The sequence below is a fragment of the Schistocerca nitens genome, chromosome 6 (genome assembly GCF_023898315.1).
Source record: "Schistocerca nitens isolate TAMUIC-IGC-003100 chromosome 6, iqSchNite1.1, whole genome shotgun sequence".
Classification (NCBI taxonomy): Eukaryota; Metazoa; Arthropoda; class Insecta; order Orthoptera; family Acrididae; genus Schistocerca; species Schistocerca nitens.
This window is the reverse complement of record NC_064619.1, coordinates 216,236,322-216,248,682: the sequence shown is the minus strand read 5'-3', so window position 1 is coordinate 216,248,682 and position 12,361 is coordinate 216,236,322. Positions and strand designations below refer to the sequence as shown.

Genomic DNA, 12,361 nt, shown 5'->3' with positions numbered 1-12,361 from the left:
ATGTAGTAACGGATAGAAATTACGGAATACAGAAGAATAGATAACAACACAAGCACACACACATTCATACTGGGAAACAAGAATTCTGAGACTACACATAGTTTGCACACCACGCTCCCTCACACATAACTTCTGGGTGAACAAAGTAGCTACTAGTAAAACTGAATAATTACGGAAACTCTATCACCTTCTATTCTGAATGAAAGATTCTGCAGTTTCACTTAAGTCTGAAGCAGAAAATGAACGTCTTAAGACATCAACCAGGCTGAAACTTACACAAGCTCCGTTACCGTACTCACTACTGTAAAGGAGCTCCCAAATATCAGGCACCAGTGAACAATACCCTAACCAATTCGGGCTACCCACAAGTATCCGGGGTCGTCAGAGAAATCCTTTTTGCACCATGCCAACTTAAGCGCAAAAACTCTTCGACCAGAAGGAACGAAAGCCTCTTTGCCTCTCTCCAGGCCTACACAAAAGCTGACTAAACTGCCACAGCAGCAGACAAGAAGTTTACCCGCCACCAGACGCATTCACTCACTCTGTCATTCTGTGAGGGTATGAACGGAAGAAAGGGACATTAGTACAATATAAAAACATCGTAGTTAATGAGGGGGAGGGGGAGGAACCATATACATTTAGTAAAACGTCATTTATGCTTGTAGAGCGGATAGAGAACAAATATGAACTCAGAGAATGTTCGGAATTGTGGTTGACGATGAAACATTCAGCTGCTGACTCTTTCTCCCGGCATGATTTATTAGATGCCCTAGAAGATGTGGAAAATGAAGTTCAATTTTAGAAAAACATTATAGAAACGTTACAACTGCACCAGTTGGCCGCAAATAGACGTGGTGTTAACACGACGGTGCATCATCTCAGTTCGCTACTAATACCAGCACAAGATACAATCATTTTTGGAATTGAATGGGAGAATCTGTTTAGTAGCAAGTGCAATTACCACATCTCACTCCTGTAATTTTTTTATATGAGATTATATGAAGTCTTTGGTACAAGAAACACAGTAGAAATAGAGAAAGAACTGTTAGGTAGCTCTCAGCTGCTTGCCTCATGCATTAATGAACAACTGGTATTTCTGAGACAATGTGGAAAAAAATTGGGTCGTTATACTGCGTGCTTTGAGGCTGGTAGGCAAAATTTTAAACCGTTGCTAAGAACTGAAGTTTTTGCTATAAAACTGTAAGTTGTTTATGACAGTAAACTCAATATTCCTTTTCGGTAATGCTTCTTGTTCTCAAAGTACTCATTTAGTATCCTCTACTGTCAGTATGATTTTGACCCTAAAATTTTGGGACAGCTTGCATGTGTTAGACACTACTAAACATCACTGTGTAATATAACCACACTTTCGATAGAGAAACATATTATTATTATCAGTGTGTGACTCATCCTCATAGATGCTCATTAATAATCTCAATTCATCATGTAGTTTCAATATAGGAGTAAAATGGACAACTCTGAAACATAGCACAGTGAACATTTCGTTGCTTTACCATCACTCCTAGAGTAACTGAGTGCCAAATAACTTCCATCTTGCAATTACTTTTTGGATAATTATTTAATCAATAGCAAAATTACTTCACTAGCTATGTTTTCTGTATCCTTACTATGCACTCAGTAATTTCTGTTTTGCTGTTTCCTAAGGTGTAGTTAATTTTACTGAAGAATTTTTATTTTACTGAAGAATTTTATATTTGAACTTTTGTAGTTCTATGTATTATAAAAATATCAACCTTACTAATATACCTTTCTGGATCTTTGACCTGTACGACATTGAAGTACTAAGTCTCCTGATTGTAGACATGTGTCTGGTTTTATGTCATAGAAAGCAGTTTTAATTTCATTGTGTATAAATGTACTAATGAGTACTGTTGAAATTCAGCTCAAGAAAAGAAGAATCTGATTAATTAATATTTAAGAGCGCATATGAACTGCTGTGAGGTACTAGTGACTTTTTGTTAATTATGTTCTTGATAAAATTAAAGTAAAATGAATTGTATGAAAGAGGCATATTTAAATATCAATACACTACAGTGTAGACTACATATACGAGCATGAGACAAGATGGAGTGACAGCTGTTTAATAGTATTGTTGGCAGTATCAAGTAAAGTATTTAGTGATTTTGACCATTAATAACACTTGCCATACAGTGACTGTAAATTGTTAAGAACTGGTAAAGGCCTTCTTTATGTCTCTGGTGTGATTTCTTAATAATTATTGTGTGGCAACCAATCTTAATATGTGTTACAGGTCAGATAATCATCCACCAATGTGCAGATTATTCAATATATGCCAGTAAAAGACAAATGTTGTCGCACAATGGATATTTTACCAGTAGAAACTTTTATTAGGAAATCCGAATTTATTGAAATGATGTAATTCCAGCAGTAACTGAATAGTGAACATCAGAATATTATTACAATTCCCTCCACAAAACACACCTCCTCGTGATAGTCTATTAAATACTTAGGCGCTACGTTGCAAAGATTATTACAGCTCTCTACACACAACGCACCTCCTCATGATAATCTACATACTGAGTAGAGTTTCGTAAGTACCCTCACCACAACCCTTCCAAAATGAGTCAGTAGATTTTATGCCCATTTAATCATTCATGTGCATGTTAGGTACTGCATAGGATGGTAGAAGAACTGTAAAAAAGTAATTTCAGATTGAACCAGGGACGTTATCCAGGATGATGCCATGAGGTGGAAGAATGCTGCTGCACCTCATTATATAGTGTGGCTAACAGAGAAACATTTTATGTCTTTTACAACCTGTAAGAATTCATATGGCTGTGCTGAGGCGACAATTTTTCATATCACTGAAGCTGACTTGCACTTTTATATTGATGTGAGTGTGTAATGGGATAAATTGCTACAATGTATGCGTCAATTCTCATGAAAATAAGAAATAAATAAAGTGGTTCACCGGTGGTGTTGTAGGTGGTACTGTGTGAAAACATTGGAAAAAATGGTCATTGATTTCGTTGCAGTATTTGAAAAAATTATAAACTCCTCTGATGACTGAAGATCAGAGAGATTATCCACCCAGATCGCAGTTTTGAACTTATGAAAGTTTCATCTTGATGCAATAGGGAGGCCTCAAAAGAGAAAATCAACATTTTATAGAGAAAATGAGAATTTTTATTATGATATTAAAATGAAATACAAAAACTGTATGATGATATTTATGACGAAATATTGAACATTTCAGTAGTCGGTAGTGGTGCGCACGTAGTTGTTGCCGGAGGGCATGGAGACGCGCTCGACGCCGCCAGGGAAGAGCTTGGGCAGGTCTTGGTCGGGGACGTGCGGCAGGATCATCACCTTGGTGCCGGGCGTCCAGTTGGCGGGAGTGGCCACCACCTTCAGCCGGTCCGTCAGCTGCAGGGAGTCGATCACGCGCAGCAACTCACTGCAACATCAAAAAACGCATAGAGAGACACACTCTTCACATTAACAGCTAAGATACAAACATCGAGAGAAAGAAAAAAGTATGATGGACATAGAGGAACTATGCGTCAAGTTTAAATGGACTGTAAATCGTGATCTGGAGAAGTATGTGCAAAGTAAATGGATTAAGAACAGAAGGAACAGCGTGGTTGACAAAGAAATTCGGAAAAAGCTGAGGAAGTAAACGCTGTTGCACTCTCGGTTCGAACGAGAACGCGTCAAAGGCGACAGGCAAAGTAAGTAGCAATTTGTGCGGCTGTAAGAAGGTCGATGCCCGCAGCATATAACTACCGCCGTCATACCTTAGCAAAAGATCTTTCCGAACACCCGAGAAAATTCTGATTCTATGTAAAAGTGATATGCAGGTCCAGTAACTCGTTGATCAGTTTGGTACTGCAGTAGAAGTTAGCAATAGGAAAGTTGAAGGTTTAAATTTCACATTTAGGAAATCGTCACGTAGGACGACCGTACAAAATACCGGACTCTCATATGGAGGACATAGTAAAAACGTCCCTGGCAAAGAGAAACAAAAAGAGTTGAAAGCAAATAAGTCGACAGATCCAGATGGGATCACAGTTCGGTTTTACAGAGAGTACACTACAGCACTGGCCCCTTACTTACGCTGCATTTATCGCGAATCTCTCTCTCAGTTCAAAGGCACAACCGACCAGAAAAAGTGCAGATGACTCTTGTATACAAGAAGAGCAAAATAAACACCAGAAAAATTGCGGACCCTTGTCTTTAACATCCCATTGCTTCAGAATTCTTGACCACATTTTCAGTTTTAATATAAAAAATATCCTGGAGATGGAAAAGCTTCTGTCCACAAATCAGCAAGGTTTTAGAAAGTATCGCTCATGCGAAACTCAGCTTACCCTTTTCTCACATGATATCCTGCGAACCAGGGTGAAGGTCAATAGGCAGATTCCATATTCCTGGATTTCTTTGTCACGGTGACCCACTACAGACTGTTAATGAAGGTACACTCTTTGACACAAAACCTGGCTGGCGGTCGGTCACCGCAGACTTTAGGGACATATAAATTGGCCAGGCTGATAATACTAAAAGTCTGGCTATCTTCACAATCTGGCAACACTGTAGGGTACGGTAGTTCCTGGAGGATCTGTTCCAGTTGTTACGCTATGTCTACACCAGTGGCCGCCGACTATATTTTATATCAAAGAGAATCTCGAAGACCTAAGTAACAGAACCCAGAAGGTTGTCCTCGACAGCGAGTGTTCATCAGAGACAAAGATGTCTTCAGGAGTGCCACAGGGAAGTGTGATAGGACCCCTGTTATTTTCTACATACGTAAACGATCTGGCGGGTCGGGCAAGCAGCAATTTGCGGTTGTTTCCTCATGATGCTGTGGTGTACTGGAATGTGTCGTCGTTGAGAGACTCTAGGAGGATACAAGATGACATAGACAATATTCCTAGTTGACGTGGTGAATGGCAGAGCTAGCTGCAAATGTAAAAAATGTCACTTAATGAATATGAGAAGAAAAAACAAACCCACAACGTTCGTGTACACCATTAGTAGTGTGATGCTTGACGTAGTCATCTCCGTTAAATATCTAGACGTTAAGTTGCAGAGAGACAGTAAATGGAATGAGCTCGTAAGGACTGCAGTATGAAAGGCGAATGGCTGACTTCGGTTTACTGGGAGAATTTTAGGAAAGTGTGGTTCATCTGTAAAGGAGACCGAATATAGGACACTCGTGCGACCCATTCTTCAGCATTGTTCGAGTGTTTGGGATTTGTACCAGATGGGATTGAAGGAAGATATCGAAGCAGTTCTGAGGCGGTCTGTTAGATTAGTTACCAGTAGGTCCGGACAACGCGCAAGTATCACGAAGGTGCTTCGGCAACTCAAATGAGAATCCCTGTAGGGAAGGCGACGTTCTTTTCCAGGGAATTCTACTGCCGACAACGAACATTTCAAGTAAGGACCACGAAGATAATAGAAATTAGGGCTTATACAGAGCAATGAAGATAGTCGCTTTTCCCTCGCTCTGTATGCGACTGGAACAGGATAGGAAATGACGGGTTATGGTACTGGGTACCCTCCGCCACGCACCGTATGGTAGCTTCCGGAGAATGTATGTGGATGTGGACATTTCTATAAATGCACTTAACGTGTCATTTGGAGAGTATTATCAACTACTGACTGCGCTTTCACTTTAGTTGAAGTTTTGGGGTAGAAGTACTGCATGTATCATCCATTCTATTAAAGTGAGAAAGGAAGTCTACAGTTGAGCAGTAGACAACTATTTCCACTGGACATACCACGCTCACCGACGAGCATCCTACCGCACTGATGGAGGACTGGAACATCATACTTCAAGGACTCCTTACCAACATTGTGGCCAGCACGTTACAGAGCATGTATTGCTGTCTGTGGTGAATACGCACACTGTTAAGAACAATGTTCCGCCTTCTTTAATGTCCAGGGGACCATCATGAAGTGCAGTGACTTCAGTGAAATTATTGTCTTTGAATTTCTATTCGCGTCATAGAGTATTTCTTACTGTTACCATCTGCACTACAGTATACTGTAGCAGGTCTTTCTATCTATGGTCCAAGTTTCCCCGAGATATGTTATTTGTCAGTGATACATCATGCAAAAGTACATTCGTTCTTAGGTTCTGCACAACAGTCCATAATTATCACAAAAATAAATTGTTATTTTACTAGTGCAATTCCCTGAGTCACACATACACAATTCAAATTAAGTTTAACCGACAAAAAGATCACTTCCTATGTCCTATATACATTGAAATATTTTTGTTTTGGTATATCATTAAATTCTTGAGGAGATAATATGTCTCGAACAACAACTTCTGGTCATCTGGAACCACTCTAAAACATTTGGTATATATATATATATATATATATATATATATATATATATATATATATATATATGCACAAGTGTGATAGTACCATCACGAAAACTATACATTTCCAACAAGTTCAAACAATAACTAATCATTGAAATGTTTTCAGTAAGCAAAATTTGCAAACTATGATAGTGTTGTGCATTACTCAACTTCCAAATATTAGTAGCAGGGTACGTCATTTTGCACCTACATATGTGCTTTTAATACAATATGTTCCATATCAACTTGAGAAAGGTCATGTGGTCAAAGGGAGCTCTCAAATGAAAGTCATATTCTCTAGCAATGCATTGTGATCCAATGTGAAACTATGTTTTCACTATTCTGGAACTCAGAAATACTTGTCTTAGAAAAGTTTCAGTAATACCATCTTTTTATCTACGATAAGTGAAATAATGTGAATCAATAACAATGTAATGTGAGATTCTGCTGTAGTTTAAAATGAACAGGCACATCTTCCTTTCATCCTTTTATGTTAAGTTTCATTTACTTATGTACGAGATAATTAGTTAATTACATAAGAAAAATTATTCTTTTGAATAAAACTATTTCTTATAGTATGAAATCTATAAGTTCCAGCATGTATCTCTCCATTTCTCTTGGAGAAACTGTTAATTTTGAATAGTTTTCACATTTAAAATCCAAGCTGCATTACCATATGTCATAGGTGACAATGCACGCAGTGAACTTTATTCTTTACACATCGCAAAGTTCCACTTGAATAACTTGAATGTCCTACAAGTCTACTGTTACTCCTCTATTGATTTCCTTGTCCATCCAGTCCTGTTTCACTGCACTAATTATAGCAGCTGATCAACTGGTTGTATCATTCCAGTATTAATATGTGTTATTTTATTTTCAGTGTGTTAATTATACATTAATGTAAGGTATTGTAATTATACATTAATGTAATTAGTTTTCTGGTATTCTTCCAAGTTTACTTATTATGTTCTGTTCATTGTTGAAGTTCTAGCAAACAGTTGAATGTCATCATCGACTCAAAGGTAGGTCAGTTATGTTCCAGTGACCGATATTTTTCTTCGTTTCGTCAGTTTAAGGATCTGAAGCTGCTTCTGCTGCTACTGAGGTTAGTGTGGGGTCATGGAATCTTCTTGTCTTACTTCTCTTGCAGTTCTAAATTTCCACCAGCCTGATGAAGTGTGGTGAAATCTGCAGAGTTTATGCGCACTTATTATTCTGTATAATAGTGTGGTTTGAATTAATTATTTGTTTTAAATGACTATTAGTACAAATGTAATTAAAAATGACTCAAAAGCTTTTTCAAAAATCTGTGGGTCTCAGGCCAAGTGGTAATTTTTACTCAGTGATCAAGTCTGTTATTTCGTTAGTAACTCGCTAGTGATCTGTTGCGTTCTGTGCACTTCAGAAGCCAGCATATTTATCTGATTCACTAAACTCCAATGTTGCTTCTATGCTGTAATTACATTCAAAGAATTCTAAACGGTGACTGGTTAAGACTAAGTGTCAGCTGGTCATGGTATCTTGTATTTGGCAAATGAGTCTGTAATCTGCATACGTAATCAGAATGCTAGACAGGCACACACTTAAGTTATTACTGCTTTCATTATTTGGTCACTTGCATGGCCTTTTGCCAATGGAGGTACAAGATCTGACGAAATTAGTGTCAACATCCTCATGGATACAGCTCATACATAACAAAAATCTATACGCTTTTTAACATGATCAGATAATGATTTAAGGCACTGTTTTTTATTGCGGCAGTGTTTTACACGTACAAGACTTTTTACATCACACTTAAACAATTATAAATGAAAGTAGCAATTATAGGAACAGAGAGAGAGAGAGAGAGTCTGTGTGTGATGTCAGTTGGAATAATTAACTGAAATAATAGTAACAGTAATAGGAATACTACCATCACCACTGCTAACAATAATAATAATGACAGTAGATGCTAATGTATTTAATGGTGTAGAAAAGTGAGATACTGTGATAAAGAAAGGGAGAGAGAGTCAGGTAGGCTGCACCAGCTAGAGATTTCAGCAGGAAATGAGAAAGGACAATGGGAAATAATGATACTTTGTTGTAATTCAATGGCTGCATGCAAAAACAAAGGCAGAATTTGCTTGTTGCTTAGTAGATAGGTCATTAACTTTCGCTTGAATCTGGAAATGTGGTTCATTCCTCTGAGATAACGACGAAGCTCATTCTAAAACCAGGTTCCTGCTACCGAAAAGGACTTGCAGAAGACAGCTGCCTATTGTTGTGTGACAGGAAGGATTTAACTTTGACTGGAATGGGTGTCTATGTTTTGTTTCCAGATATGAGCGTTAGGATCGAGGAGGGAGACAATGGACTGTATGTGTGACCAGACGATAACCGCTACAGAGTGTAAAAAGTCTTGGGCTTGTCTGCACGAGAACTGTGCATAATATGGTAAAATATGGTAAAGACGACAAACGTCACAACTACATCGTTGCAGATGCTTATTCCCAATTCAAAAGCGTCTTAATCTCACATGAGAAAAATCCTGCAGAATAACATCGCTGTACATTAAACTGAAAGCAAAGCATTTATAGATGTTTCATTTTAAGTTCCAAGTTCTTTTTAAATTTTTTAAGGCGTGGAGATATGCTGATGCCTTCTCTCAAACTGCAGATGTGTGTTCAGCTCAGTATAGGTTTTCATCGATTATCAATCCTGAACCCTTCACTCAGGTATAAAAATGTGTGTGTGTCCCCTTCACAATAAAAGATGTCATATATTCCTGAATGTAGGGCTGAAGAGCCTAGAATAACTTACCACAGCTGTTTGGATTTTGGATTTATTGAGTGTTAACCCATATTCTGTGCCCTTTTGGATAATGTGCATAGGTCAGCTATGACATTCTCAACAGCTGTTATCGAGTTAATTAATTTACAGTTAAATATCATTGGGAGCTATCAGCATACACTTTGTATTTACAGTGGGACAGAACTGATGACATGACTTTGGCATACAATCAGAAGAGTGTCATACCTAATACTGAACCCTGTGGCACACCTTGTACTACCTGTCCAACACAACTTCATGGTCCCAAATACGCCTTTATTTGGGACGACAGTTAATAACGAAACGAGAAAAAGACTTAAGCTGCTGAGTTAGGCAAGTAAAATTTGGAAGTGAACAGTATCTGAAGCTTTGTTAAAATCTAAAAACCTCATGATAGTCGTCTCATGCCTTTAGGCCAATCACATCACTTGTACTGTTCATTACAAAGTTTTGTGCAGCCGCAGGTGAAAACATCTCACTCACTCTTACTGAGGAATGTACCCTGTAATGAATGTAGGTTACGTAAATAGCTGAGTAGCGACACTCACTCGACATTGCGGCCGCAGGACGCGGGGTACACCATGGAGAGTCGCAGCCGGTTGTCCGGCCCGATGACGTACATGGCCCTCACCGTCATCGCCTTCTCCACGTTGTCCTTGTCGCGCTCGTCGATCATGTCCAGCTTGACGGCCAGCTCGCGCGTCTCGTCAGACACGATGGGGTACGGGAAGTCGCCCGGAATGTCCTTGCAGTACGACTTGATGTCCTGTGGAGAGATTAGTCATACTTTCTTTACATTTCTTATTAGCTATATTCTCAAATAGACAATATTTGAACTCAACTGTTCAAAAAAACGTATTTATATAGTCGGATGATTATATGGCAAAACAGCTGTGAAATCCACTCTCTCTGTAACAAACTTCTGAGTGAGTAATGTTCATCACTTTTTCTTTTACAACCGCAGCAATATTTCCGAAAACCTCCATTAGTCTCAAACCATAATCAGTTATCTGAACTACTTACATCAATAAATAAAGATTATTTCAACAAACTAATACCTAAAACATGACTGTATATAAAACCTCACACGGAATTTTAATTATTTTATTTTATGTAATGAACACTTGTTCCCCAAAAACTTTTCTCTTAAGATTCCAATGAATGAAATAATGCAAAATATATTAACTTCTTGAGTTAGTTATTTTAGTTATAACAACCTGATACTGCCTACACATTCTAGCATATCCATTAAATGGTACTTCTATTTTAAATTTCCTTCAATATATCCGCCCATATCTTCAGAATTTCTCTGTGTTTACAATGTCTTGCTGATAGAACATATTCACAGCTAGCATCACATTTCTACCAATAGAAAATTGAATATGCTGTATTTTTTGTTATTTTAAATGTTGAAAGCATGCACGTTTATGGAGAAAAAACAATTACTTTTCAACGTTATGTGTTATTTGCGTCGTCGTTACTTTTATGCTCGGCTTGGCAACAGTACTTGGATCATCTGCAAAAAGAACTAATTCTGGTTCTAATTCATATAAAAGTAATAATTCACATCGATCAAGAACAACAGTGGATCTACAAACAAATCCTGCGGACGATAAGACAACCACCTTTGAATTACTTCAACTGTAAAATATAGCTCTACGCATATTTTCATTAGAAAATAACTAAATATGGTCTGTGGTGTACCACGTATTTATAAAAACGTTGTTTGTCTGGAGCAATAAAATTATTGACAACTGTGGTGGATAAGTCACGGAAAGAGACATCTTACAAGCCTCTCAATTTTCTATCCGTTTACAACCAGAAAAAAGGGATTTGGCTTACTCACATTGACCCAGTCGACGTGGTCCTTGAGCTTGTCGCAGGAGAGGGCCAGCAGCTTGACTCCTCGCTTCTGGAACTCCGGGTTGTGGACGGCGATGCGTCCCAGCTCTGTGGTACACACCGGTGTGAAGTCTGCCGGGTGTGAGAACAGAACGCACCATCTGCGGAACGAGAATCACGTCAGCAGTAAGTCACAAAACATGACGACCGATTCCATCGGTCTGGAATCGAAAAACAAAACTGCGAAGAAAACAGTAAATATTATTCTTCAGTACGAGACGTACACATACGAACCTCACAGAGCCCTTGAAGCAAACAAACGTAGTAGTTTGGTTTTATTTATTGTTATCTGATTACCCAGCATTTCTTGGTTACTCATTGGCTCTGAGCACTATGGGACTCAACTGCTGAGGTCATTAGTCCCCTAGAACTTAGAACTAGTTAAACCTAACTAACCTAAGGACATCACAAACATCCATGCCCGAGGCAGGATTCGAACCTGCGACCGTAGCGGTCTTGCGGTTCCAGACTGCAGCGCCTTTAACCGCACGGCCACTTCAGCCGGCTGGTTACTCATTAATCTGACACTTATGTTGGTTGGTAAAAAGGAATCGATAGTGTCTGTAGAGTAAAAATAAACCTTAAACTGTAGAAGTCAGAAAAAGTAATTTTTTTACAAATCCATAGAAATATTAATACTCTCTAAGACCAAAAATACGATGCAGTACGAGCATATTGTCAAATTGGGACGGAAGGTGTAATGTGCATGTAAAGCCAAATAAATGATTACATTTTCAGAAAAACTGGACGACAGAAAATGCTACACAAATTGACCAAGACAATAACGCGATGGTCCACCTCCAGCCCTTGTCGAAGCAGTTATTCTGTTTGGCTGACCTCCTGACGGAAATCCTGCCAAACTCTGGCCAAATCGACAAAATGCCGAGCTAGTTGGAGGGCCTTGCCCATAATGCTCTAATCGTTTGTAATTGCTGAGAGGTCTGGCCAAGGTAGGGTTTGGCAAGCACGAAGAGAAAACAGTAGAAACTCTCGCCGCATGCGGACGGGCATCATCTTGCTGAAATGTAAGCCCAGGATAGGTTGCCATGAAGGGCTAGCAAACGAGGCCTAAAATACCGTGACGAACCTCTGTGCTCTAAGGCTGACGCAGATGACTACCAGAGGCGCCTCTAGACATATCTTCAGTGACCATCATGGCTCTACTCCAGTCAATGAGATTCCAGGCCGAAGACATGTATGGAGACCCCCGGGACAGCTGAGTCATATCAACCTGACTGCACCCACCATATGGCTCAACAACCAGGAATGATGGTCCGGGGTGCCATTTCTTTT

General features: G+C 39.0%; 1 protein-coding gene across 2 annotated transcripts in view; it reads right to left on the bottom strand.

The window, feature by feature from the left end:
* Positions 1-3,145: 3,145 nt before the first annotated feature.
* LOC126262999 (peroxiredoxin-6-like) overlaps positions 3,146-12,361 on the bottom strand; it is a 192,794-nt gene continuing 183,578 nt past the window's right edge. Inside the window, exons 2-4 of one of the 2 annotated variants that reach the window (XM_049959956.1) lie at positions 11,013-11,169; positions 9,715-9,932; positions 3,146-3,439 (exon numbers count right to left, since the gene is read on the bottom strand). In XM_049959956.1, the coding sequence (XP_049815913.1) occupies positions 3,235-3,439; positions 9,715-9,932; positions 11,013-11,169 (580 nt within the window). In that variant the 3' untranslated portion in view covers positions 3,146-3,234. The remainder of the gene's footprint in view (positions 3,440-9,714; positions 9,933-11,012; positions 11,170-12,361) is intronic. The other variant, XM_049959959.1, reaches the window with a different exon arrangement.